Source organism: Daktulosphaira vitifoliae, unplaced genomic scaffold (genome assembly GCF_025091365.1).
Source record: "Daktulosphaira vitifoliae isolate Bord-2020 unplaced genomic scaffold, ASM2509136v1 Scaffold_1, whole genome shotgun sequence".
NCBI lineage: Eukaryota > Metazoa > Arthropoda > Insecta > Hemiptera > Phylloxeridae > Daktulosphaira > Daktulosphaira vitifoliae.
The window spans coordinates 64,588,477-64,612,954 of record NW_026099572.1 but is presented as its reverse complement, the minus strand read 5'-3'; the positions used below and the strand labels follow the sequence as shown (position 1 = coordinate 64,612,954).

General features: G+C 26.0%; 2 protein-coding genes and 1 long non-coding RNA gene across 6 annotated transcripts; 1 reads left to right on the top strand and 2 right to left on the bottom strand.

The window, feature by feature from the left end:
• Positions 1 to 5,596: 5,596 nt before the first annotated feature.
• LOC126895955 (glycogen phosphorylase) lies at positions 5,597 to 17,173 on the bottom strand. Of its 2 annotated transcripts, none has more exons than XM_050668309.1 (14): positions 16,686 to 17,173; positions 8,764 to 9,048; positions 8,569 to 8,700; positions 8,396 to 8,507; positions 8,188 to 8,333; positions 7,810 to 8,124; positions 7,586 to 7,749; positions 7,248 to 7,362; positions 6,955 to 7,137; positions 6,711 to 6,836; positions 6,420 to 6,641; positions 6,091 to 6,353; positions 5,963 to 6,029; positions 5,597 to 5,876 (listed from the first exon to the last, which is right to left on the bottom strand). In XM_050668309.1, the coding sequence occupies exons 1-14, from the start codon at positions 16,932 to 16,934 to the stop codon at positions 5,703 to 5,705; spliced, it is 2,553 nt and encodes an 850-aa protein (XP_050524266.1). In that variant the 5' UTR covers positions 16,935 to 17,173; the 3' UTR covers positions 5,597 to 5,702. The 2 variants fall into 2 exon arrangements, with proteins under 2 accessions (XP_050524266.1, XP_050524267.1); XM_050668310.1 differs by lacking the exon at positions 16,686 to 17,173 and adding an exon at positions 12,737 to 13,083.
• On the top strand, positions 16,316 to 22,679 carry LOC126895957 (uncharacterized). Of its 3 annotated transcripts, none has more exons than XM_050668318.1 (3): positions 16,316 to 16,435; positions 19,825 to 20,394; positions 20,934 to 22,679. In XM_050668318.1, exons 2-3 carry the CDS (start codon positions 19,825 to 19,827, stop codon positions 21,516 to 21,518), a joined length of 1,155 nt encoding a protein of 384 aa, XP_050524275.1. In that variant the 5' UTR covers positions 16,316 to 16,435; the 3' UTR covers positions 21,519 to 22,679. The 3 variants fall into 3 exon arrangements, with proteins under 3 accessions (XP_050524275.1, XP_050524273.1, XP_050524274.1); XM_050668316.1 differs by lacking the exon at positions 16,316 to 16,435 and adding an exon at positions 19,081 to 19,101; XM_050668317.1 differs by lacking the exon at positions 16,316 to 16,435 and adding an exon at positions 19,118 to 19,269.
• Positions 22,680 to 22,827: 148 nt separating this feature from the next.
• LOC126895958 (uncharacterized) lies at positions 22,828 to 24,136 on the bottom strand. The gene is made up of 2 exons (XR_007701744.1): positions 23,250 to 24,136; positions 22,828 to 23,192 (listed from the first exon to the last, which is right to left on the bottom strand). It is a non-coding gene; the product is annotated as an uncharacterized LOC126895958 (long non-coding RNA).
• Between the last annotated feature and the right edge of the window lie 342 nt (positions 24,137 to 24,478).

Sequence of the window (24,478 nt, the reverse complement as noted above, 5' to 3'; positions counted from 1 at the left end):
CCCAACACAACCTCGTTGCTCACCAAATGACCAAATCCCCAAACATACATAAACTTGGTCAATATACACAATACACATGTACATCTATTTATATCTTTATTTTTGTATTACTACAATATGTTAAGCCAATATATTAAGAATAAACTAGTTTTCTTCTTGGAAGAAACGGGCGTTCATGAAAATGACAATGGCAAAAAACCAAACTGTTTCTTTGTTACTGATAGTTTTCCTATAATTCTTTTGTCTATTACCTTTCCCCAAATCTTCATACTATGACTCATAAGCTTTATGCCTCTATAATTCTCACACTCCTGTATGCCGCTTTTGCCTTTAAATATCGGCACCACAATACTATTCCTTCATTCTTTTGCCTTTACCTTTTTAATAAAATTCTTCAACCGCCTTATGTCAACACCGCCTAATATTTTCCATACTTCTACAGGCACTTCATTTGATCCTAATGCTTTATTCTTTTTCATTGATGCCACAGTCTCCCATACCTCTTTTTCACTAATTAAATCTACCAGTCCCTCGTTCCACAAGATATCCTCTAATGTTCCTCATTCAGTAATTTTTCACAATACTCTGTTCACCTTTTTTTCACATCATCATCACTCGATAGCACCCTCTTATCAACACTTTATACACCTTATATGGTAATAATCTTTAGACCTTTTTTCTCTTACTTTTGCAAGTCTATAGATTTCTTTTTCACTTTCATTTTTTCCTAGCCTATCATACAACTGTTTATACTCCATACAATCTTCTCTCCTTTTGCTCCTCTGCCATACTTTGAACTGCTTTTTCTTACTCTATGATTCTTTGAACGTCCTCGCCATCAGGTTTTCTTATTTCCTGGCGTTCTACTATTACTCTCACCAACAATCTGTTTTGCTGTATTCTTTACACAACTAACAAATCTATTCCACGCATCATTTATATCTCCCTCGAAATTCCACACCGATGATTACTTAAACCATAAATGATTCCAGTTTTATCTGTATCATTAAAGATATATGTCATGATTGTAATGATTTGCAATAGCTGCTAATTCATCATCACTAAACTAATAATTAGGTAGATCAGATAATTCTAAAAGCTCTAATATTTCAAAAACAGAAGTTACTTTTTCATCTTTTCCATCATTAAGTGCGTTTATAATTTTGTTTAATCGTGTTTATAAGTGAATTATGTTCTTCAGTTTTCCAATCATTAGTAATATATTCATTATTATAATGACATATTAAAATATTAATACTAGTGTTTATAAAAGTCGAAAAAATCATTTGTTTAATTATGGTCCATTCTTTTTTATCTAAGCCTGATGCTATTCTAGGCATTGCTATATGTGTATCATGATGTTTTATCATTTCAATTTTTAAGTTAATTAAAGCTTTTTCAATATTTATGTATTCTGGCTTTTCAAAATAATAATTTTTTGTAATTAAAAAAAAAATTACTCTACCATTAGCACAAACTGGGATAGCATCACCTATTTTTGGTGATGTTGTTAATATTGCAATTTGATCTGATTGTGAGGTATCAAAGTATGTGTTATGCAACATATATTTGATCCTGTGTCAATCGTTATAGGTATTTTAATATCATTAAATAAAGCATAAAATTGTAAAGCGATAGGCATGTGTTTAGTGTGTGTTATGTTATTGATAATTTTGTGTGGTGCTTTAAAAGGTAAACTGTTTCGTTCAGCACCATCGTTTAACCTAGTATTTAGTTTTTTGGAAGTTCTTTACACCTTAAGGCTGTGTGTCCAACTAAATTACAAATTTGGCAAATTCTTTGATTATTTTTGAAAAAGCAATTTGACGTGTCATGAGAATTACTATGACATATATTACAATTAAGATTTTTTGAATATTGAGTTTGTTTATTTAAATTAGATTGAAAATTATTACTATTTTCATTATAATTGTTTCTTTAAAGTTTATAATCAGTTTGATTTTGACTGAAAGTATATCTGTTTTGTATGTTAATTGGATAGCGGTTTTGATTAGATGAAAAATTATTGTTGTTAAAACGCGCTTAATAATTTTGATTATTAGGATTATTTTTGTAAGAAAAAGCATTATTATAAAACTGATTGTTATTATTTTGTAGACTATAATTAGCTTTAAAATTATTTTGTAATTTGTTGTTAAATCTATTATTTTTTTGNTATAATTAGCTTTAAAATTATTTTGTAATTTGTTGTTAAATCTATTATTTTTTTGTGATCTATTATTATTATTATTATTATTATTATTCATTGCTGACAAATTATTAAATCGCGAATTGTTTTGATGTTGATTATTGATCGGCATTAAGTTAATAAATTTATTATAAAATTGTTCTTGATTTTGTTTTAAACATTGAAATTCCTCGGTTAATTTTTTAATATTATCATTTTCATTATTTTGAGTTATTTGATTGATTTCTTCATTTATTATAGACTGTTTTATTTCAGATGGGCTTTTAATTGTTTCTCCAGTGATCATAAATTCAACCATTTTATACTTATGAATATTTCTTTTTAACTCTTCTAAATTGCAATTATCAAGAATACTAACATATCTAGAAATACTTGGTTTAAGATCTTTCATTACATTTCTTACTAATTCAGTCTCCAACATAATACTATCAATTCTCTTACATATTACTATCAATTCTCTTACATAAAGCTTCCATATCATTAATATAAGCAACCGTTTATTCATCATCTAACTGTTTTCTTTTTTCTAACAAAATACGTAACATATCATATTGAGCAATAGGTTCAAATTCTTCTTTAAATTTCTTTTCTAAATTATTCTAAGGTAATTTTTTTGATTCAATATTATCATAAAAGGAAAGAGCTGCACCTTGCAAAAATGCGACTAAATATTGCGGTTTATTAACATCAGACCAATTATTAATTAGTGCTGCTCTATTAAATGTTTTTAAAAACGAGTCTACGCGTTCGTTTATATCTCCCGAAAAGGTAGTTGGTTTGAAAAATAAATTTTTATTCATGTTATAATTATTAATTACTTTAGATGAAACTTGATCAGTATTGTTTTTATGATTTAAGTTTTTTGAAGAAAAATGTCAAAATAATCCTATTTTTAAGTCTGATACTGTACCAACAGTTGTTAATTTCCTATTTTCAAGTTCTTTAATTAACTCAAGTTTTTTTAGTGAATTTATCCACTCTGAAGTTTTTTTATATTCTTCTGGGTCTCCTTCTATTACAATCTTTTCTATTTCCTCTGACATTTAGTCAATTTTTTGAAATAAAAATTTTATCTATATTCACTTTTTGTTTTCCTTTAAACTCAGGTATTTTCCTCTGATTTTATTTCACTATATAATTGAAATATATATATTTTACTCGAATAATTTTAATTCACTTTTTTAGTTCAAGTGCTTTTTATTCTCAATTCTTATTTAATACACTTTTTTAATTTAATATACTTTTAATTTAATTCACTCTTTATTCAAGTATATCTTTTATTCTCAATTGTTAAAATTCAATTCTCAATTCAATTTACTTTTTATTTCAGTAAATATATATATATATATTTCATTCTCAATTTTTTAAAATTCCTTCAAAGTTCTTCAGAACATTATTTATATTTTCAAATTAATTTTAAATACTCATTTTTTCTTTATATCAATAAAATTATTTTTTTATTATTATTTTTTTTTTGGTATTTCAAAGTTACAAAATTTTTATAACTTTAATGCTTTGATTTTTCTGAGTCATTTTTTTTTTTTAGAAAACCCTTAGTAAAATTTAACTAAGCTCGTTTTTGGACGTCACTTTGTAGTAATACAAAAATAACAAAAGGTGTAACACATAAATAAATCAAGTTGAAATACTTATTGGTGAAAAACAGTAACAATATTGTATTCGATTGCTTATTATCTGACTTACCTTTCACAATAATTAAACACGTATATTTATTAAACACATACATATTTTTGTTTTCATTTAAAACTATTTCCAAAAAATGTTAAGTACAATATATACAGGTACGGTAATGACTATTGTTGGCAGAAACTAACAACACGTGTTTACTTACATGAGATCACTTAATTAACTGAGAGTAAAATCTGTCTTTATAAGTTATTAATAAATTGTGAATAAATAATTATTGCACTGGAAATTAATGATAAATTTACGATGAAAGTAAAGTTAACATGAGAGTTGCAAAGAAAAATTAGAATAATACGTATAACAGTCACTGCTAACTGTAGATATACAAATAAAACCAAATTGGCCGAAAACTGTATAGTGAGTAAGACAAGAGAGGGGCTTCGTTGTCATCCCAACTTTGTGATGTTTGCTAGATGAGAGGTGACAACGGTAGACACCTGATGGGAATGACTGATCAATTGATAGTTGATCAGTTATTTACCGGTGAGGGTGGAAGATCAAATTAAATTAAGAAAAAAAACATAATTAAAGGAAATTGAAATTATAAACTCTGAATAAGAATTTATCGTACTATAATTATTATATTCGATTGCCATCTTGCAACCCTATTGAGGATCTATGGATAAAATAAAAATCGCGATGGAAAAATAGGGGTTGATCGTAGGATGAAAATGTAGGGTTGTATGTATTTTTGAATTCTATATCATAAAAAAATATAAAAAATTTTCAAAAAAAAAATAAGAGGTGCACCACCCTTAACATTTAGGGGCATGAAAAATAGATGTTGACCGATTCTCAGACCTACCCGATAAGCACACAAAATTTCATGAAAATCGTTCAAGCCATTTCGGAGGAGTTTGGCAACAAACACCACGACACGAGAATTTTATATATTAGAGAAGATGTAGTTTTCACTAATAACATGAGATTTAAAGATTATTTTTAAGTTTTTTTGCCTACCTGTTGTTTTAAATAATAATTAGTAGGTATTTTATATAGTATAATTATGAATACACCTAAGTATTTTTTAATTTTATAATAATTTTTTTAATTATTATTTAATTTACATGTCGGACTAGTTTTCTGGTTAACTGCTTTTGATGTTATACTTTTTTTGCACATCACATATCGTGACAGGTGTAACCGGGTACTCCTACCGGAGAATCAGTGGCCTACCTGTAAAGACAGCCCGCAGGACAACGAGTCTAGTGCAGAGCCTTAGCTAGGCAAAGCGTAGTTACAACATATCATAAATAATTTTACCAAAAAATGGTTTACCTTAATTTCATTTCACTTAAGTAAGAGAACTGCTTTTATTATTACATAATATATAGAAGAGTAAATTTAGAATACATCCTATTAACGCAAAACTACGAATTACAAGTTGTATATTGCAGGAAAGTATATTAAGGTTGTCGACATTTTTTTCATATATATTACACATTTATAAATTAATATATAAAAAAAAAACAATTATTTAGTTTAACTTGAAATAATTTATTAATTAAAAGTTTTTTTAACTATATAATCAATAATAAGTATAACCAAAATATAGCTATTATTATGATTTTGGCATTTATATAATAAATCGCGAAAAAACATATAACATTAAAAATTATTATAATGAATAACAATAAAAAATTTGTAAAAATCAAATGTTCAAAATTTAAATTAAATATCAATAAATAACTAAAACAAAGCTAAATAAGTAAAGGAACAATGTTTTTACAGAATGAATATAAATCATTTTGTTTAAATTTACATTGTTTTTTTTTTTGTAAATTAATTATGCTTGTTGTTTTGGAAGATCAGCAATGCGTTCATGGGGGGCTGGTAATTTTTCCCATGATGGTTCAACACCCCAAATTTCTTTAGCATATTCAGTAATGGTACGATCTGAAGAGAATTTTCCAGATGATGCAATATTACGAATGCACATTTGTGTCCATTTCGTTTGATTCTGAATAGTTATTAATATTATAATAAATAATAAGTAAATGGTAAAAGTACAAAAACATTTTAGGAAAAATTAATCTATATACTTACCATATATGTTTCATTAACTTTATTCTGAGTTTTAACGTAGTCTTCGTAATCAGCTAACAAGAAAAATCTAAAAAGAAATTATAGTTAAATATACTAAAATAACATAACTATAGAAATATTATTTATACCTATCCCATTTAAGAAGAACATCTACTACGTCTTTGAATTCGTCTGGATTATTAGGGCTGAAGTAACCGTTTTGTATTTGGTCAACACATTGTTTGAGTTCAGGGTTAGATTCGTAATACGAATAAGCATTGTATCCTTTCCTTTTTAACAATTCTACTTCATCAACAGTCATTCCAAAAATAAACATATTCTCTGATCCCATTTCTTCTGCCATTTCCACGTTAGCTCCATCCAATGTGCCAATAGTAAGGGCACCATTTAACTAATAAATTAATCAAGATTTATTTAAAATATGTACATCTATCGAAATATAACGTAAAAAATTAACCATAAATTTCATGTTTCCTGTTCCAGAAGCTTCGGTACCAGCGGTAGATATTTGTTGACTGAGATCAGCAGCTGGTATTATTTTCTCAGCAAAAGTTACTCGGTAATTTTCTAAATACAGTACTTTCAAACGATCTCCAACCACTGGGTCATTGTTTACTACATTAGCTACATAATTGATAAGTTTAATGATTTTCTTAGCCATATAATATCCTGGAGCAGCCTATCAACACATTATATAACTAGTATATGAAATTAATAATAGAGTTAAATAAAAATTATTTGTACTTACTTTTCCACCAATCATTACGGTTCTTGGAACAAACTCACCATCAGGATTTTTCTTGATTCGGTTGTACTGAGTAATGATGTGCAAACAGTTCAGAAGTTGTCTTTTATACTCGTGAATTCTTTTCACCTACATAGTGTATTATAACTTATTTAAATAGATCAAAATTTAACACATTACTTATGTTTATAAGGTTAAAATATTTGATTTACTGCGAATTATAAACTATGAAAATATACTTATATACCTGGATATCGAACAAAGAGCTAGGATTGATTTTAACGTTGTATTCACTTTCTAGCCAATGTGCAAGTTTCATTTTATTTTCTTGTTTAACTTTTTGTACATCCAATATGAAACTCTGATCATCAACCAGTTCATTAAGTTTCTTCAATTCATCCAAGTGAGTAATCCAATTATCACCAATTCTCTATATAAGTTTATTATTTATTATATATATTATTAATAAGTGTAGTTTATAATCACATGTTAATTGGTTAATTTTATTTTTAATGGAAGATTTATTTATGTTAATCCTACCTCTCCTATAATATCAGACAAGTTTGGATTACAGAGTAATAGCCATCTACGGGGAGTGATACCATTTGTTTTATTTTGGAACTTTTCTGGCGTAAGCTCGAAAAAGTCTCTAAATCTGAAAAAAAAATTAACATTGCTTAATAATTTTTCTCGTTTTTTCTTATTTATAAACTAACTAAACTCTAGTTGAATGTTATAATTAATTTGCATTGTTTTAATGTAAATTAAGTCATTAAGTAACTTTAAAACTTAATAACTTAAGTTTACTAAAATGGATTACATATGTATATAACATATGTAATGCATTTTAGTAAATTTTAAGAACCATTAATGCGTACATATCATTTTTAATAATGTCCGAATGAATACGAGCAACCCCATTAACAGCATGGGATCCAACAATCGACAAATGTGCCATATTAACTCTTTTGTCACCGTCTTCTTCAATCAAAGACATACGCTTCATACGTGCAATATCACCAGGCCATTTCTTTTGAACTTCCTAAAAAAATTCTAGTTATTAAAAAATGAACGTAATTTTTTAAGTAAATAATAATATTACTTGTAAGTGCAAGAAATTAATGTGATAAATAATTTGCATGTGTCTTGGTAATATCGAACCCATTAATGATACAGACCATCTCTCCATTGCTTCAGGCAAGACAGTATGGTTAGTGTAAGCACAAGTTTTTACAGTAATATTCCAAGCAGTATCCCATGCCAAGCCTTCAATATCAATTAGTATTCTCATCAACTCAGGAATAGCTAAAGATGGATGAGTATCATTTAATTGTATAGCCACTTTATCTGGAAATTCTGTAAAGTCTAACCGTGATTGACATCCAGGTTTTGAAGCTTTAAATCTTCGAATAATATCCTAAAATTATAAGTTAATTATAAGAATGTCCATCGGAATATGAAAAAAATATATAATAATTACTTGTAACGTAGCTGAACACATGAAGTATTCTTGTTTCAGACGTAATTCTTTGCCTTCAAATGAGTTATCGTTAGGATACAAAACACGAGTTATATTTTCTGCCAAATTTCTATCCAGAACAGCTTGAATATAATCTCCATCATTGACTAAATTAAAAAAAATACATTAATTTTATTTACTTATCTATTAAATGTATTTGATTACATACAAAATTTCAAGTTAAACTCGACAGGGGATTTAGCAGACCACAATCGCATAGTATTCACAATATTATTTTGATAACCTGGAACTGGACTGTCATATGGCATTGCAAAAACAACCTATATTGTTAATAAAAAATAATAATTGGCATGGATAAGTAGTTTATTTTTATTTGCATACTTGAGTGTCTATCCATTTCTTTCCTGTGGCTGTATCTAAAACTTTTCCAAAAAAATGAATTGGTAGCATATATTCAGGTCTAGCTTTTTCCCAAGGATTTCCAAAACGTAGCCAATCATCTGGTTCCTCAACCTAAAGTAAATTTTGTAAAAAAATTATTTACTCACTCTATATTTTTTCATTGTAAAAACTTACTTGTTCACCATTGATAATCTTTTGAGCAAATATACCATATTCATATCTTAAACCATATCCATATGCCGCTAATCCCAAAGTGGCCATTGAATCCAGAAAACAAGCAGCCAATCTTCCCAAACCACCATTTCCTAAACCTGCGTCTTCTTCAAGATCTTCAAGTTCTTCAATATCTAATCCCATTTGATACAATGCTTCATCAACACTACTTTGAATTCCCAAATTGATCATTGTGTTTTGTAAAGAACGACCAACCAAATATTCAAGAGACAAGTAGTATATACGCTAAAAAACGATAATTTATTAAAATATTAAACATTTTATTTGACTAAAATTTATTAAAAATAAAATTATACCATCAAATTCTACTAAAAAGTATTTTTTATAATTTAATTTAAATAAAAATCATTTTAAACATCGTATTAAATTTTATGGATTAAGGACGTAATAGAGAATCAATTTTCAGCTGAATAAATTAATAAATTATTTTTAGGCTTTAGATATATTGGAATAATGAAAGATTCGAATCCTTAATTTTATACAATAATAAGGATGACGCAAAATAATACATCAAATCGTTAAGACTATTTAATAATAATTCATAATATATAGTTTTACTAGTAGATGTTCAAAAACAGTACGGTATTTTCAAAAATATCGTAAAAAGTCATCTTCTCTCGCAAAAATAAATGTTTGTACTGCTTCTATTTGAAATCTCTGAGGGGTAGGTATAAAGTGTAACAATATTAAATAGATGTTTGTTTTTCTTAAGTCTAATTTCTCGATTTTCGTTTGTGCTGAGAAATGTTAACCAACTATTGAAAAATAAGACTAACTAAAATGATTAAAACGTATACGTTAAATCATTTAGCTTTATACGAATTATAATAGTGATATTTTTCATGTAGTATAATAACACGAAATATAGAATGTTTTAATAGAATTTATTTTATTAATAAATAATATCTAATAATTAAAAAAAAAAAATTAATTAATAAAATAAACTTGATTCTAAACACGAGTTTTTTAGAGTTGTATGTTACATTATGTGACTTAAAGTCATTAACTGTAAGGGATAAAATTGTAGCAATTATATAATAAAAGAAGTAATATAAAATTGAAAGCGAAAAATGAAAAATATTTATTTTTATAAAAAATAATATTCAAAATCTATTAATCTTGAAATTAAGTTTTAGTTAACTTAACGACTAAAATGATGCACTAAAATATAAAATTAATAAGATTATAAAAAATATATAGCTCCTAGCTATGTTAATGTAATATTATATTATTACATATAATATTAATATATAATAAGATGTTATCATTTGTTCATGTATGTCACATATTATGATTATACAAGATCACCAAAACAGGGTTCTCTTATTTAAAATACAAAATAACCCTTTAACTATACGATAAAATCTCCCTCTTGTAGAAATTATTAAGTAACGCCTACACGCTGGTACCCCATTTTAATTAAGCAATTAGAATACAAAGCCTCAGCTCCTAGGATCACGGCAGAGATCGCTGGGCTACCCCCTTCACACTATAAAAAGCCATTTTCCCCCATCTAAACCAGTTCTTTTGACGATTTTAAAATACACAAAATCTACGACACTCTACTCAAGATTTCACTCTCCGGGACTTAGTTGATTTTTTAATTAATTTGAACTTAGAATATTTTTCAATTTAAAAACACTTAGTCGATTTTTAATTAATTTGGACTTAGAATATTTTTCTTTAAAACTAAATGACACTTAGAAATTTTAAAGTGAATTTTGTTTTGGTGAATCTTTTAATTTAATTTAATTTGTTCAATCATTAATAATATTTTATTTTTCTTGTTATGAAAATAAACATCAAATAATATTTTAAACATTATATCTTTTTTTAAATTATTTTATTTTAACAATAAATCCAACCTAAATTTAGATATTCATTTAATAATAAAAATTTATTGTGAGCTTTTCTTATTGGGTAGCTAGTCTCGTTGCTAATGTCTTTGTTTTAACAAACATCGCGCCGGCAGACAAAGCTAAAGGTCACAATCTTCTCAATTTAAATTGAGATTTAAATTTATTTGACTAAGTGTATTGCAACTCTATACTTATTGGGTAGCTAGTCTCGTTGCTAATGTCTTTGTTTTAACAAACATCGCGCCGGCAGACAGAGTAAAGGTTGCAACTAGACATTGTTCTAGAATTAGGTATATTAGGTTAGAATATATTTGTAAGCCTATGCGTATTGGGTAGCTAGTCTCGTTGCTAATGTCTTTGTTTTAATAAACATCGCGCCGGCAGACAACGCAGAGAAACTTACGAATATATTTGGTGTTTAATTTTTGTCTTGGTTATTATTGTGCCGCATCCTTTCAAGGTGCTTTATTTTAGCACCGGGACACATTGGGCCACCACAATTCTGCCTTGATAAATTTTTTACATAGATATAGATATTTCTGAATCTTGTTTTGGCCAGGCCAGAGGAAAATTTAAGAAATATTGGTATCGATCTCTCAATAAAAAAAATATACTCTCTAAAAAAAAATATTTATTCAATAAACGTAAAAAAATCAAAATTGTTTTTATAATAAAATACAGAGTGTTTAAAATCTTTTACAAGTAAGATCAGTCTTAGACTTTGTGTAATTAAATCATATTATTTAAAGTCTTGAGTCGTTTTTTGTAATCAATTATATAGACTATATTACATATAGTGTAAATCGTATACGTAGTGCGTTTAATACAGAAATCAACACTGGTTTACTTAAAATATTATTGTATCACACAGGACGTAAGGTAAGTACAATTTAACCTATGCTTTCGAACTTCCAACAATCTATTGCGTGATAAACCATTAATAATTAATGAGAGAAACAATTAATGAGAAAATTAATTTAAATAAAATTGAAGACAATTAAATCTACATTAAAATTACAAAAACTTATAATAAATAATGATTATAATAATTTACTAAATAGTACTACCAATTTCTCTTTATATTTAACCTACGCTTTCTCATTTCTATATCTCTATTTTTCCATTCCTATTTTCTTTCTTTTTATTTTTGGTTTATTACATTAGCTACCAAATTTTAAAAGTTTTATCATAGCGATAACCTACACAATGATAAATGAACACCTGCGACCCTTCAACCTTCCAAATCGAAAAACTCAAGATAAAAAATTGGCACACATTATGGTTAACAAAATCGGTAGTATAATTTTCTAAAATGTTGAGTAAACTACTACAAGTTCATTGTTTTAAGTAATTTAAAACTACAAATAAATCATATAACAGATAAATTGAAATATAGGTTAACTCATACAATTAACACTTAGAATTTTTACATTTAATCAAAAAGCCATGACTACATCTAAAGTAATACTTCATACAATACATATAAACTGTTTAATACATAATTTTTTAATGATTTCTTTAATTGTAGAAATAAATTGTTTTTCGTTTTATATATATTTAATAAATAAAATGTGGAGCATTTACTAGTTAAGTATTATTTATACGAAATTCGTAATTGAAGAATACTTTACTTTATATTCTAAATAACCTAACTAAAAGAATATTTCAGTAACTTCTATATCAAAAAGAGATACATTTAATGATCTATTTTAAACAAATCAAAAACATTAAAATATTTATAACAATAATTGAGTAAATGCTTTCGGTAAATTTAATTCTTGTTAATTATGTTTTTATGCATAACACACAAACAAATATACTTCCGTATAAGCCCAACAATCTGTAATTTAAATGTAAAATATCTACAAATTAAAATAAATATTTTTCATAAAATTTTTAAAAAATATTTAGAACTATAAAACATAGATTATAGTTATTTAATGTTTACATTTATTTTAAAACAGCCTAATATTTTAAAAACAAATTGACTTTTTAAAATTACGAATAACAAATATTCATTAGTCTTAATTACTTATTATTAAAGTAAATCTTACCTTTGGATCAATCTCATAATAATGTTGTTGTGTTCGAATCCATCTAGAAGTCAGATTATCTCTGACCATATACGCAAGGGCAAAAAAATAATCTCTAATTGTCGCTACATTTCTATCTTTGACTAAAGTAAAGTGCAAGTGCCTATTAAATGATTTTTTAAGTGAAGTCACATCTTCTAATCCAGCGATGGAACGTACACTGATTTGCTTACGAAGTTGATCAATATTAGACATAATGACAATTTATAAAAAAAAAATATCTATTTATAATCACGTTATAATGATCTCTTTAACGACAATGACAGTATGAACGTCAGCGTGAGACCAACACTGAACAGTTGACTACTAGCTTAATCTTGTATTTAGTGAGACAAATATTTTTCTAAGCTATTTGTAGCGGTCAATTACGACAAGACCTGTGTACCGCCATTATGTTATACCATTTAAGAAAGGTAATACGAACAATGTAAACAGTAAATATTTGCCTCATTCAGTTTTTAAAATATTAAAAATAATCAATAAAAATTACGATATTGATACTAAATTAACTTTGAAAATTTGGCATGTAATTTTATTTTTTGCTCGCTAATGTTCGAGTGCCATAATATACTCTTTACAACGGAAGTATAATTAGACTAATTTTACATTCATGGCCAACAACGCACAGTATAATAATTACACATTATAAAAAAGGCCTTATTTTAATTTAAGTTTTTTAGAAGATTTATAAAACATTTAATATTATAAAATTTATGATAACGTTATAAATTGTTTTTTTTCTTGTGAAAAATCATATTTATAGTAGTTCGGTTTGTTACACACTTAAAATGAAAAACTACCACAAAGATTGTAGGTTTAAGTTTAAATATAAAATGATTATCAATTTTTTATGGAATTTAGGGTATAAATTTTTATATCCCTGAAAATGATATTTATATAAATAACTTATCCTCATTGAAAAAAATAAAATTAAGTGGTAAGTCTTTGTTGACATATAAGTCAGCAAACTTAAATTTGAATTGATAATGTGAAAAAAATTAGGGTTTTTTTAAAGAAAAAAGTAAAACTTAAACATTTCGTGGTACAATTTTCATATCGACAAAAACTGATAAAGTCGTAAAAATATAATTTTATTAAAACTTTCATTGACTTGAATGCATTAACTGAAGAACTAATAACACATGCTCAACATTTTCATGTAAATTATATAAAAATATATAATTATTTACAATTTTGTACTTATCTATTTTATTAAGTCATGTAATACCTGTTCTTTGCATCCAAGTTAAAATTAAAAAAAAAAACTAAAAATCCTATGAGAATTCAGGATAATAACTATTTAAAACGTGGTACACTACATAAATAAAAATCGAATTGAATTTTGTTTCAAACGGATAGTTAAAATTTAATAAATTCTGAATTTATAAAAATTGTGCTTTGTTTACTGATACGTACACAAACATTTTTCTAATACATTTTTTTAATAAATTTGATATAGTATAAATATAAGCATATTCCTTAAATTTTTCAAAATCATTATTAATAAAAACGACTAGTATTACCTGAATTACACAAAATTAAAAATATTTAATAATATCAACAATATTTTTAGTGAGACTACGTTTTCTGGTATCATTGGCAGGTATTATTTATCAATATAAAACACTGAAACCTCCTTTAACAAGGTTAAAAATTACTATCCCAATATTTTTCCTGATAATGACTAAATTTAAAACTTTGTTATAGACAAGATAAGTAAAATTTAAAAAAATCATAAGTAAAATCACACTAAAATTATTTAACCATTTCTTATCTAATTATCATTTTAGAGAGTTGATAGAATATCAAAAGTATTAATTATTAATCTATAATTATAATATTACACCGCTAATATGAAAGATTCTTCTTCTTTTTCCTCGCCTTTACCCCAACTACTTGAGTTCAGCTACCCTTATCCTAAACTTCCACTTGACACTACTACGAAAAATATTTATTAAGTTAACTATTTATAACAAAAAACTAAAAAATTGATACTCTAACTGTTTAAATCAGCGGTTATTCTCTAAAAATTGATGTCAATTTTAAAAAATTTTCAGAAAAGCAAAATTAATAATAATTATTATTTACATCCTTATATTTTCCGAATGTTAGGGAGTCAAAGAAAGTTCTTGCCTAGACCAATGATGGACGGGACGGATATTATGGCCGACTGGCACCAGAGACCAGGCACCCATCAATGAGAAAATCACAAGAAAAATCTCGCCGACACCCTCAGAAATGCAAAAATAGACTTAAAATTAAAATGAATGCATATTGAATAACAAATTCAAGAATTGTCTTAACTTATTTTTGAAAAAAAATATGACTTGAGATAGCTTACCTCTGGTGTACTGAAAAAAAATTATTTTTTGAGTATAAAATACAGAGTGATCGGTTTATCATAAACCACTCGATTACTTACAAAATAATATACAATATTGAAAAAAATTTTTGGTTTTTTTAGTTACTTATAATTTTTGATTTATTAGCTATTAATTTCTTTTTAGGATTATCCCTTATAATTTTATAGGGGTATCAACTTTATTTTTTTTAATGATAACATACAGGTTTAATTAATTTATAAAATAATATATTATCTAATTAAGAATATGACTGATTGATAACAATGTTTGGACCAATATTTTGCAAGAATTCTCATTTTTATATATAAGTGGGATGAAGAGTACACTACCGGGAAATGACTGGTGATAAAAATATCAGCAATCGCTCCTCACCACCAGTCATTATTAAAAATTTCTGAAATACTGATGTAATGGAAAGTTGTTGTCATATTATTAATTAGATTATTTTCTAATTTATAGGCTAGTTAGATATGTATGTTGCCATTAGAAAAAATAAAGTTGACACCCTTAAAAATTTAAAGGAATGATTCGAAAAAGTAATTTATAGCTAAAAAATCAAGAAATATATGTAACTAAAAACAAAACAAAAATTGTGTTTCTCATTATTGAATTTATTTTGCAAGTAATCGTGTGGTTTATGATAAACTGATCAGTTGTATAAATGCATAAAACTAATGTGTTTATATTAATCATAATTAGTTTGTTTGAAATGAATGTCCTTAATCATTTTTATTTAGCATTATAACTTAAAATATTTAAAAAATATATTTAATGACTTAAGAAATACAATAAAGATAACAATTAGAAATCAACATAGATATTTCATGAAATTTGACATTAAGAGAATGCTATTTCTAGATAGTGTACTATGTATTGATAAGTGAAATAAAATGGTATTACTTTAGTTGACAACGTTTCACCTACAACAATTATAGCAGAAAATACATGTCAATGAGACAACTCGCCTGCATAATAACCCATTATTACGTGACTTAAAAAATAAATGACAATAAAACTTATCTTAAAATTTTTAATTTTTCGAATATCGTGCTTAAAAACAATTGGAAATAAATTCATGAGATCACTTTTCTGTTGCTTATTCACATAGGTTTATGTATATAAGTGGAGCTTTTAATTTCAGTCCATTATTACTAATTTTATTTTAATCAGTGATTAAATATTTTTATTCTCAAATAACTTATATTAAATAAATATATAATAATAATTATTGTTTCTATTAATGTCTAATAAAATTAAATAAGTTGTATTTCTCCAAGGAATAAACATTAAACAAATTGTATGTATATCTATCAATAACTTTTTAAATATGTAAACAAAAAAAACAATTATATTAAGTATTCATTTTAAGTTATTTTAATAAAACTAAGGCTAAAAAATCAACACTAGGCTGATTTGTGTTTAAACAAATTCATGATTACTTTAAATTATCACACCTAATTTAAATTATAAACCTTTATTAAGTAGACTTTTTGTAATAAGACTATGTAATTATTATGAATTTTTAGTTGCATTAAATTAAGACTAACCTTTGGGTTAACAGCATATTGGTGTTGTTGAGTCCGTATCCATCGGGAAATCAAACTATCCCTCACAGAATGAGCCAATGCATAGTAATAATCGCGAATAGTGGCAACGTTTCTATCCTTGACTAGGGTAAAATGAAGATGGCGGTTAAAAGTTTTTTTCATAGCCACCACATCTTCAACGTCTGCGATAGACTTCACACTGATTTGCTTCCGTTTCTCTACCTTGGGTTTGTTATTTACTATAACCATAGTGCCTATTAAAATATAATATGTTTTGAATTAAAAAAAAACTATTAATGAATAATTGTTCGTAAAAAAGTTAACCGCTTAACTAAAGAGCCAATAATGAACTGAGAGTAATGACCGGTTTAACAATCATGGAGATCTGACTAGAGGCCCCTAAAGTTCCGTATTGAGATAAGCCGTCTAATTGATCCGATAAACAACGATCATCCAACTATAATAACGACCGCTTGCATATATACATCTAAGTTATAGAATATGTTGTGCTAGTATTTTTAAAGAGAAATAACGTCGGTTATCCTACCGTGTTATTCTTATATCTAATCTTAGACCTGTATTGTGGTAATGTACGAAGCGTTCCATGAACTTATAATTTAAAATAGATTTATGTAAGTCATGTGATAAACCATGTGAGGACAAAGATCAAGTATTTATTACAACCTGTGTGAATTCCACCAATTTTTACTTAAAATTACTTAAATAATTATAGGAAAGTATATTATTAAATTCGTTTATTTTTGATTTCTTCATATTAATATTTTGTTGGGAATTTTACTTATATATATGTTTACTTAACAAAAATAATAGGCGATCTCGAATAGATTATTGGAAAAATGTTGTCTTAAAGTTAAAGCATAATTTAAAATTGTAAAATAATTCAATACTCTATCAAAATGTGTCTTATTTATATAATATATCTATTGAAATAATTAAACCTGCTATAATGCATTTAATTATTAAATATAATTATCTTAATTGTACATTTATCTCAAGATATGCACTTATGTAATATTAAACGGCCAACATACATTCTAATTATTGAACTTTTGACATTGACATTATTTTTCCCCGCTGTTATAAACAATATTCTTTACGCATTTATTAAATATTACTTCTCATTACCTGACTTTATAACATTATTTTATATTCATGTAAATTAAATTCTCATATTAGTTTTGTGTAAAATCATATTTTTTGTATCATGTCGTTGTTATAGCAAACAATCGACATATAAAAGATATTAATTTTTACAAAATTATAAATACAATTATTTTCCACAACTATATAATTTATTTTTATCGTATAATTATCTATGTAGTATAATTAAATTAAATATTAGTATTAGGTTGGATGTAAAAATTAAAATATTAACTTTTTGAGCGAGGTAGGTACAGAGATAATAAATGTCACTTTATTTCTTTTTTGAACCTAAAACTCATAGCTTATAATAAAAATAATGTTGAATGTAAAGTCTTTCAATTAAAATTTCATCAAAATTCCCAAGTCATGCTATTATAATTTTAGGATAAAGATCGTCTTATAAGGAGGTGTTGAAGGATTGACGACCCCCAAACCAAAATGATGTCTTATCATTTTTGTACTAAGTCAGTTATATACAGCCCGTTTTTAGATTTTATTAATTGAAGAGCAATAAAAGATCTCTAATAAATAAATGCTGACTCAAAAAAATGCCTACAAGCACTTCCCTAGAAACATTTCTAGGACCACCTCTGTTTAATATACATAATGAAAATATACCTTCACAAAAATTAATTGTTTTAAATAATAATTACTAATCAGTTAAGAAAATAAGACAAAAACTAATGTTTTTAAACATTAGTTGACAAATATTAATTTTTTTTAGTAGCAATTTTTCCATAGTGGAACCCATTATAAAACTAATGATTCATATTTAGTAACAGATTATTTTTATGGCGTCTTATTTTTTTTTTACGAAAAAAAATTTCAAAAATATAGTTGATTAGTAAATAATAATACATACAATTTTTTTTTTAACTTGAATAGCAAAAAGGCATTCTCGGTATAAAAAATGTCAATTCTTAACTATTTATGAAACTAAATTTTTAATTTATTTGCTTAATCTAAAAGATTATATCAAATTAAATAGATCAATTGATGTAAACAAAGTGTTGATATTTGAACAAAGCGAAAACAAACCCAAAATCCGTTTAGTTATTTGTGTAAACGTACTCCTCATAACACGGTTATATTATGCTGTAAGATTGACATTCTCAAAGTTTTTTTTAAAACATGCGTGTTCAATTTATAAACAATGTAACAGTTGTTAAATTGTTGTTTATTTGTGAATTTGTATTGTTATAGGTGTTACTAGCAGACATTTGAAAAACACATTAATAAACACATAATGTGTGTATGTATTTTTTTTTCATATTAGTTACTCGTCCAACAGTTCCGCGTTTTAATGTTAACGAATATAAGCTCAATAATATTTTTATTCTATGCAGCAAAGTTTTAATTAATATTAATAATTGTATCTTGTAATGTGAAAAGTGTAAAACGTACATACTGAAAAAGAAATGTAAGTTTCCACTATAAAATTATGTATATTATCGAATCGTCAAACTTAAAAATGACGAATAATAATCTGACAATCTGTTTATAAAAATGCATGCATTAGATATGTGCATTTATTTAAATTTGTTAATTAAAAATGAGTAACCATGATGCACTTTAATTGATTAATATTATTTAAATTTTAGAATGCTGTCCTTCAGTAAATGATAAACAATTTTTGAAAAAAATTACTCATTTTATAATTTGATAGTATCAATACATTTCATGTTTAAAAATATAGATACTTATTTTTTAGTTTTAAAATGTTGGTATTTGTTTTAAAAACTTCAACTATAAAATATCAAACACCTGTTTAATCATTTTTTTATCAATTTTATCTATGGATGCGAATAATAATTAAATGTACGCAAATAATGACTTATTTAACGGCGTCAACACCCTAGAAACACATCAAACAGAAATTTGATTTTTATATAATTTATAGAACAAATAGTTTATTTATTATTTAATAAATATAAAATATGGTTACTTATTAAATGTCTTATTATAATTTTTATAGATGAAGGTGAGCTCTAAAACTTTAAATTGGCCTTGTGAGAAGTGTGAAAAACACGCCTGCAAAAACGATAGCAAAGAGTTCAGTAGTACTGTAAATAAAGGCGTCGAAAAATTACTCGCAGAAAGTATCGGCCCACTAGAATGCATTTACTGGTATTTATTGACATCTTTCATGATTATTTCCGTCATACTATTGACTGTTTATATTGTGATCGAGTACGAATATCACTTTGAATCGAATTCAGTACCTGAAGCTTCATTTCTAGTCAATTCAATGCCATCCCAAGTATTTGGTACAGACACTGATTTATGCGTTGGCGTTTCTGAAATTCCAAACTTATCAGAAAACACGAGGAATGCGAATCGACGGTTATCTAAACTCATTTCACTGGAAGTCGGCTCTACTGATGTTCACTATGTGTTTATAAACGACACGTCGATACCAAATTGGTTGTCCATATGTTCCCTAGAGTCTGCTCTAGAAGCTATAGGCGAAAAAAGCAAAGTTAACGTATTCTTAGTGCACAAAACTACAGAATTACACGAACATAGGCAACTTAAACGAAGATCGGTTAGTAAACTGCAGTGTTATTATTAATATTTTTTACAATCAATTATGTACTAAAGTTACAAATTATTTAATCATTCTAAATTTTTCACTAATTTTTATTTTTCCATTTCTATAAAAAAAATGTTCTCGAGTTGATTGTCCAATTCAAGCGGATGATTTAGTAATTTATTTCAATGCAATTCGTTTAGAATTTTTAAAAATTAATGTTAATTAAGAATTTAAAAATACAAATTAGAGAGATACTTATAAAATTTTCTATTATTTATTACATACATTCTAATCGTTATTTCATCATAGTTGGCCTGTGGACAACTTATCGAGAACAAAATTATATAATTCTAATGTATAGAATCCTTTATATTAAAGTAAAATTCGGGGTAATTTTATAATCGAAATGTAATTAATTTTTTTTTTAACTCACTAAATGCATTAGAAGTGTTTTTTTAAATAATTTGAAGTTTAGTTCTATCCATCAAAGAAATTCTAACTATCCGCCGAGTTTAATTTTATAATGTTTAGTTTTATACATTTATTTTTAGAATCAACTGTCGGCCAGCTTGGAAAAACTAGCAACAGCGTACGGTGAAAAATTGAACATATTCAACATCGACTTGGACGAGTGCCTGGAGTATTCGCCGTTAACAGGATTGAATTTGAGCAAACAACCCAAGCTAGCCAAGTTTGCTGTTGAATTAATGTTGTTATGGCACTATGGCGGCACCGTGTTGGACGACGGTATGGTGGCTGTTCGGGGCGAGATATACCGAGCGTCCGGCACCGCTGTTGAATATGGCAACCGGGAAATCAGTTCTCCCGTGGCATGTCACGCATTCATTTTTAATGTCATGTTATGTATTAAGGATTTCATACTTCATGACAAAATACCCTTTAATCTGGGAATGGGTAAACGAGTCATCGAAAAAACAATACAAGTTTTTCAACATACAAATAAAGATGCTCTATCACTAAACGAACAGATTGTATGCAAAAATGGACTAGTTAACAATAATTGTTATTACATGGAAACGCTTGGAGATCGTTTGTATGCTCATGAATTTTGTCCGATTACAAGTAATACACCTCTCCCGAAAAATCATAAAATCGTTCCCAGGGTAACAGCATAATGTCAACATTTATGTTAGAATATTATTTAGTTATAAAGCGCAGATTTTGTTGAGAGGAAACTACGAACTTATCAAGAATTTAAATTCGGGAAGTTGCAATAAATTATTTATTTAGGATTCTAAAAGTATATAATTTACCTTTATGTCTCTTAAATAGTTTACAAAAGTGAACATTTTAAAAATCAATTAACTTTTTGAAGAAAAAAAAACTATTGCTGCTACTCTATTTAATCTGATGTAGGACTGTTTGATCTAATCTACATATGGAGTTATATTCTTCTAATTGCATTGATAAGGCGTACATTTTTACACGTTTTAAAAAATTTAACAATTGTGATAAAAGCACATAATTATTGTGAACAAATACTCATAATTATTCAAAAGTCGTCAAGTATACATGTTTACTGCTAAATAAAATTTTTTTAAATATGTTAAAATTTAACTTAATATCTTGATGAAAAATTGTATCGTTCAATACAATAATTGAATAGACAAGATCTCATCACATTCAACTAAGTATATATTTTTATTCAGGTTTGATCCCATAAATATTTTCATTACAGTTATTTTAGGTAAAAACAAAGAAACGAAAATCCTCGTTAAATTGTTTACTCGAGAAAAAAATTTATGTGCTACAGTTGCCATCTTTCAGGTTTTCGCAAAATTTATATTAATAATGTAATTAATTAGAAAATAAAATATAAAGACTTATATGAGTTGTCAAGTTATTAATACAATGTGAATACACTGGATCGACTAAGGAAAAGTACAATAGGCAAGGTATTCTGGATTCCACGATGAATAAAAACGAAAGTCCTTTTTTTTAGTTACATGAAAGACCTAATTAGGGAAACAAATTATATTTTTTTTATAAATTATGAAGTTAAATTAGAAACATTTTTTAGATGATTAGTTTATTATTATATTACTTACAATAATGCAGGTTTCTTTAGCTTCGATACTGTAGTTTAAGTAAATTATATTTTAATATTGTTATTTACTAAAAATGTTTTTTTACTATTTTTAGCCTAAGAAGTATTATTATTTAGAAATTAATTTGAATAAACACCTTTAACACTCAAGTACAGTAAATAATTGACATACATAAAAACATAAAACTTTAAAAGAAAATAATAATTGTTCAATGAAAAAAAAAAACAACAGAACTAAAACTCACCTAGAATAAAAGTTTTAGGTTAGGTAGACTATTTGATGAATTTTTTCTATGAAGAGGTGATTTAGTTGACTATAAAAGACCATAATTTTAAGTAATTATATTTAATATTGATAACTATAAAAAATGTGTTAATAGTTTTTAAGCATTTATTTATTTTATGTTTTCATTAATTTATTTTTACTTTAATGTATACAATTCTATTTAAATTACATAAGTGGGATTGATTAAATGTTAAACCATCTTTTGTAGTATTCAACTTATGATTGATTTGCTGCAACTTCCATGTTTCTCTATCTCTTCAACTCTTGATATAAATTACATCCTTGATCTTCTATTAACTGACTTATGTATTGCAATCTTGGTTTTCCTTTGATTTTTTCCATCGATTATTCCTTTCAAGATTAATAATAGCAACCTATTGCGTCTTAAATATGATCTATTAATTAATTTCTCCTTTTATGTATACTCTCTTCCATATTAATTTCGTCTTAGATACCCTTTATAAAAATTCTTCATTAGTCATTTATTTAAATTAATTTATCAGTTCAACTTACCATTTCCATCCTTCTGTAGCACCACATTTCTAAGGCCTTTATTCTTTTCTTGCATTAGTTCATGTTTAGCATTCATATAACATGATGTTCCAGATGTACGTTTCTAGTAGATTCTTTCTAATATTAAGGTCATTTTTTATTGAAGTAAAAACTTTTTTTTATATTAAATGCTACCTTAGCTTGGTATATTCTCTTTATATTTCTTTTTTGCATCTTCCATCTGAGCTTAAAGTACAATCCAAATATATGAAATCTTCTATTTGTTCTACAGTTTCATCGTGTTTTAATATCATTCTTGTTCTTATGTTATAGTCTCTACTACATATTAGAAGATTTTCGTCTTCTTTAAAATTATTTTCGTATGTAAATCTTTTTCCATCACCTGTTCCTAAAATCTTTTTTAATATTGCAATGTCGTTCCGGAATCTCAACAAAAAATAACGAAATAAAAAAACATTTAAATTAAGCTATATTAGTTTTAAAATGCAATCTTATTTTCTACTAAAATAATTTGAGTATAGTTTTTATTTATATAAATTGTTACTTTTCCTTAGTGCTTTTTACTCCATTTATAACAATGTTTCATGTTACTATGCTCATAAGAAAATTAATCCTTGCACAGTTGATATGGTTGTATAAAACAATGCAAAAAGTGTAAATTACATAAGTAATAATATATATACATTGTTAATAATTTTAACTTTCTGGGAAAATTTTATTGTGTTATATTTACAGGTTAAAGTAAAGAAATAATGAAGAAATGTTAGAAAAATGTCTTTTTAATTATTAAGCAGAAACTTTAATTTTTTGTCAAATACATTTTCATAACTCAATGCAAAACATAATTTAAATTTTTTTTTATATTTTATGGAAAAACTTCCATAAAAGTTANTGCAAAACATAATTTAAAATTTTTTTTATATTTTATGGAAAAACTTCCATAAAAGTTAATATTTTTAATAAATTTAGTTTCCATAAAGACAGCATATAAAAGTTCATTTTTTAAAAAGAGATAGGTAAAGGAATGTGATAGAAAATGAAAAATTCTATTACCAGACATAAAAACAACAAGTATGGCACTTTGCACACAGTATTTCTCAAGTCATACCAAAAATATTTTCTTCAAGTAATCGAGATTAAAAATGTAATAACATTAAATACCATATTTTAAGTCAAAGTTACTAATTAATACTAATTGACTGAATTAAAAAAAAAAAACTGAAGAAATT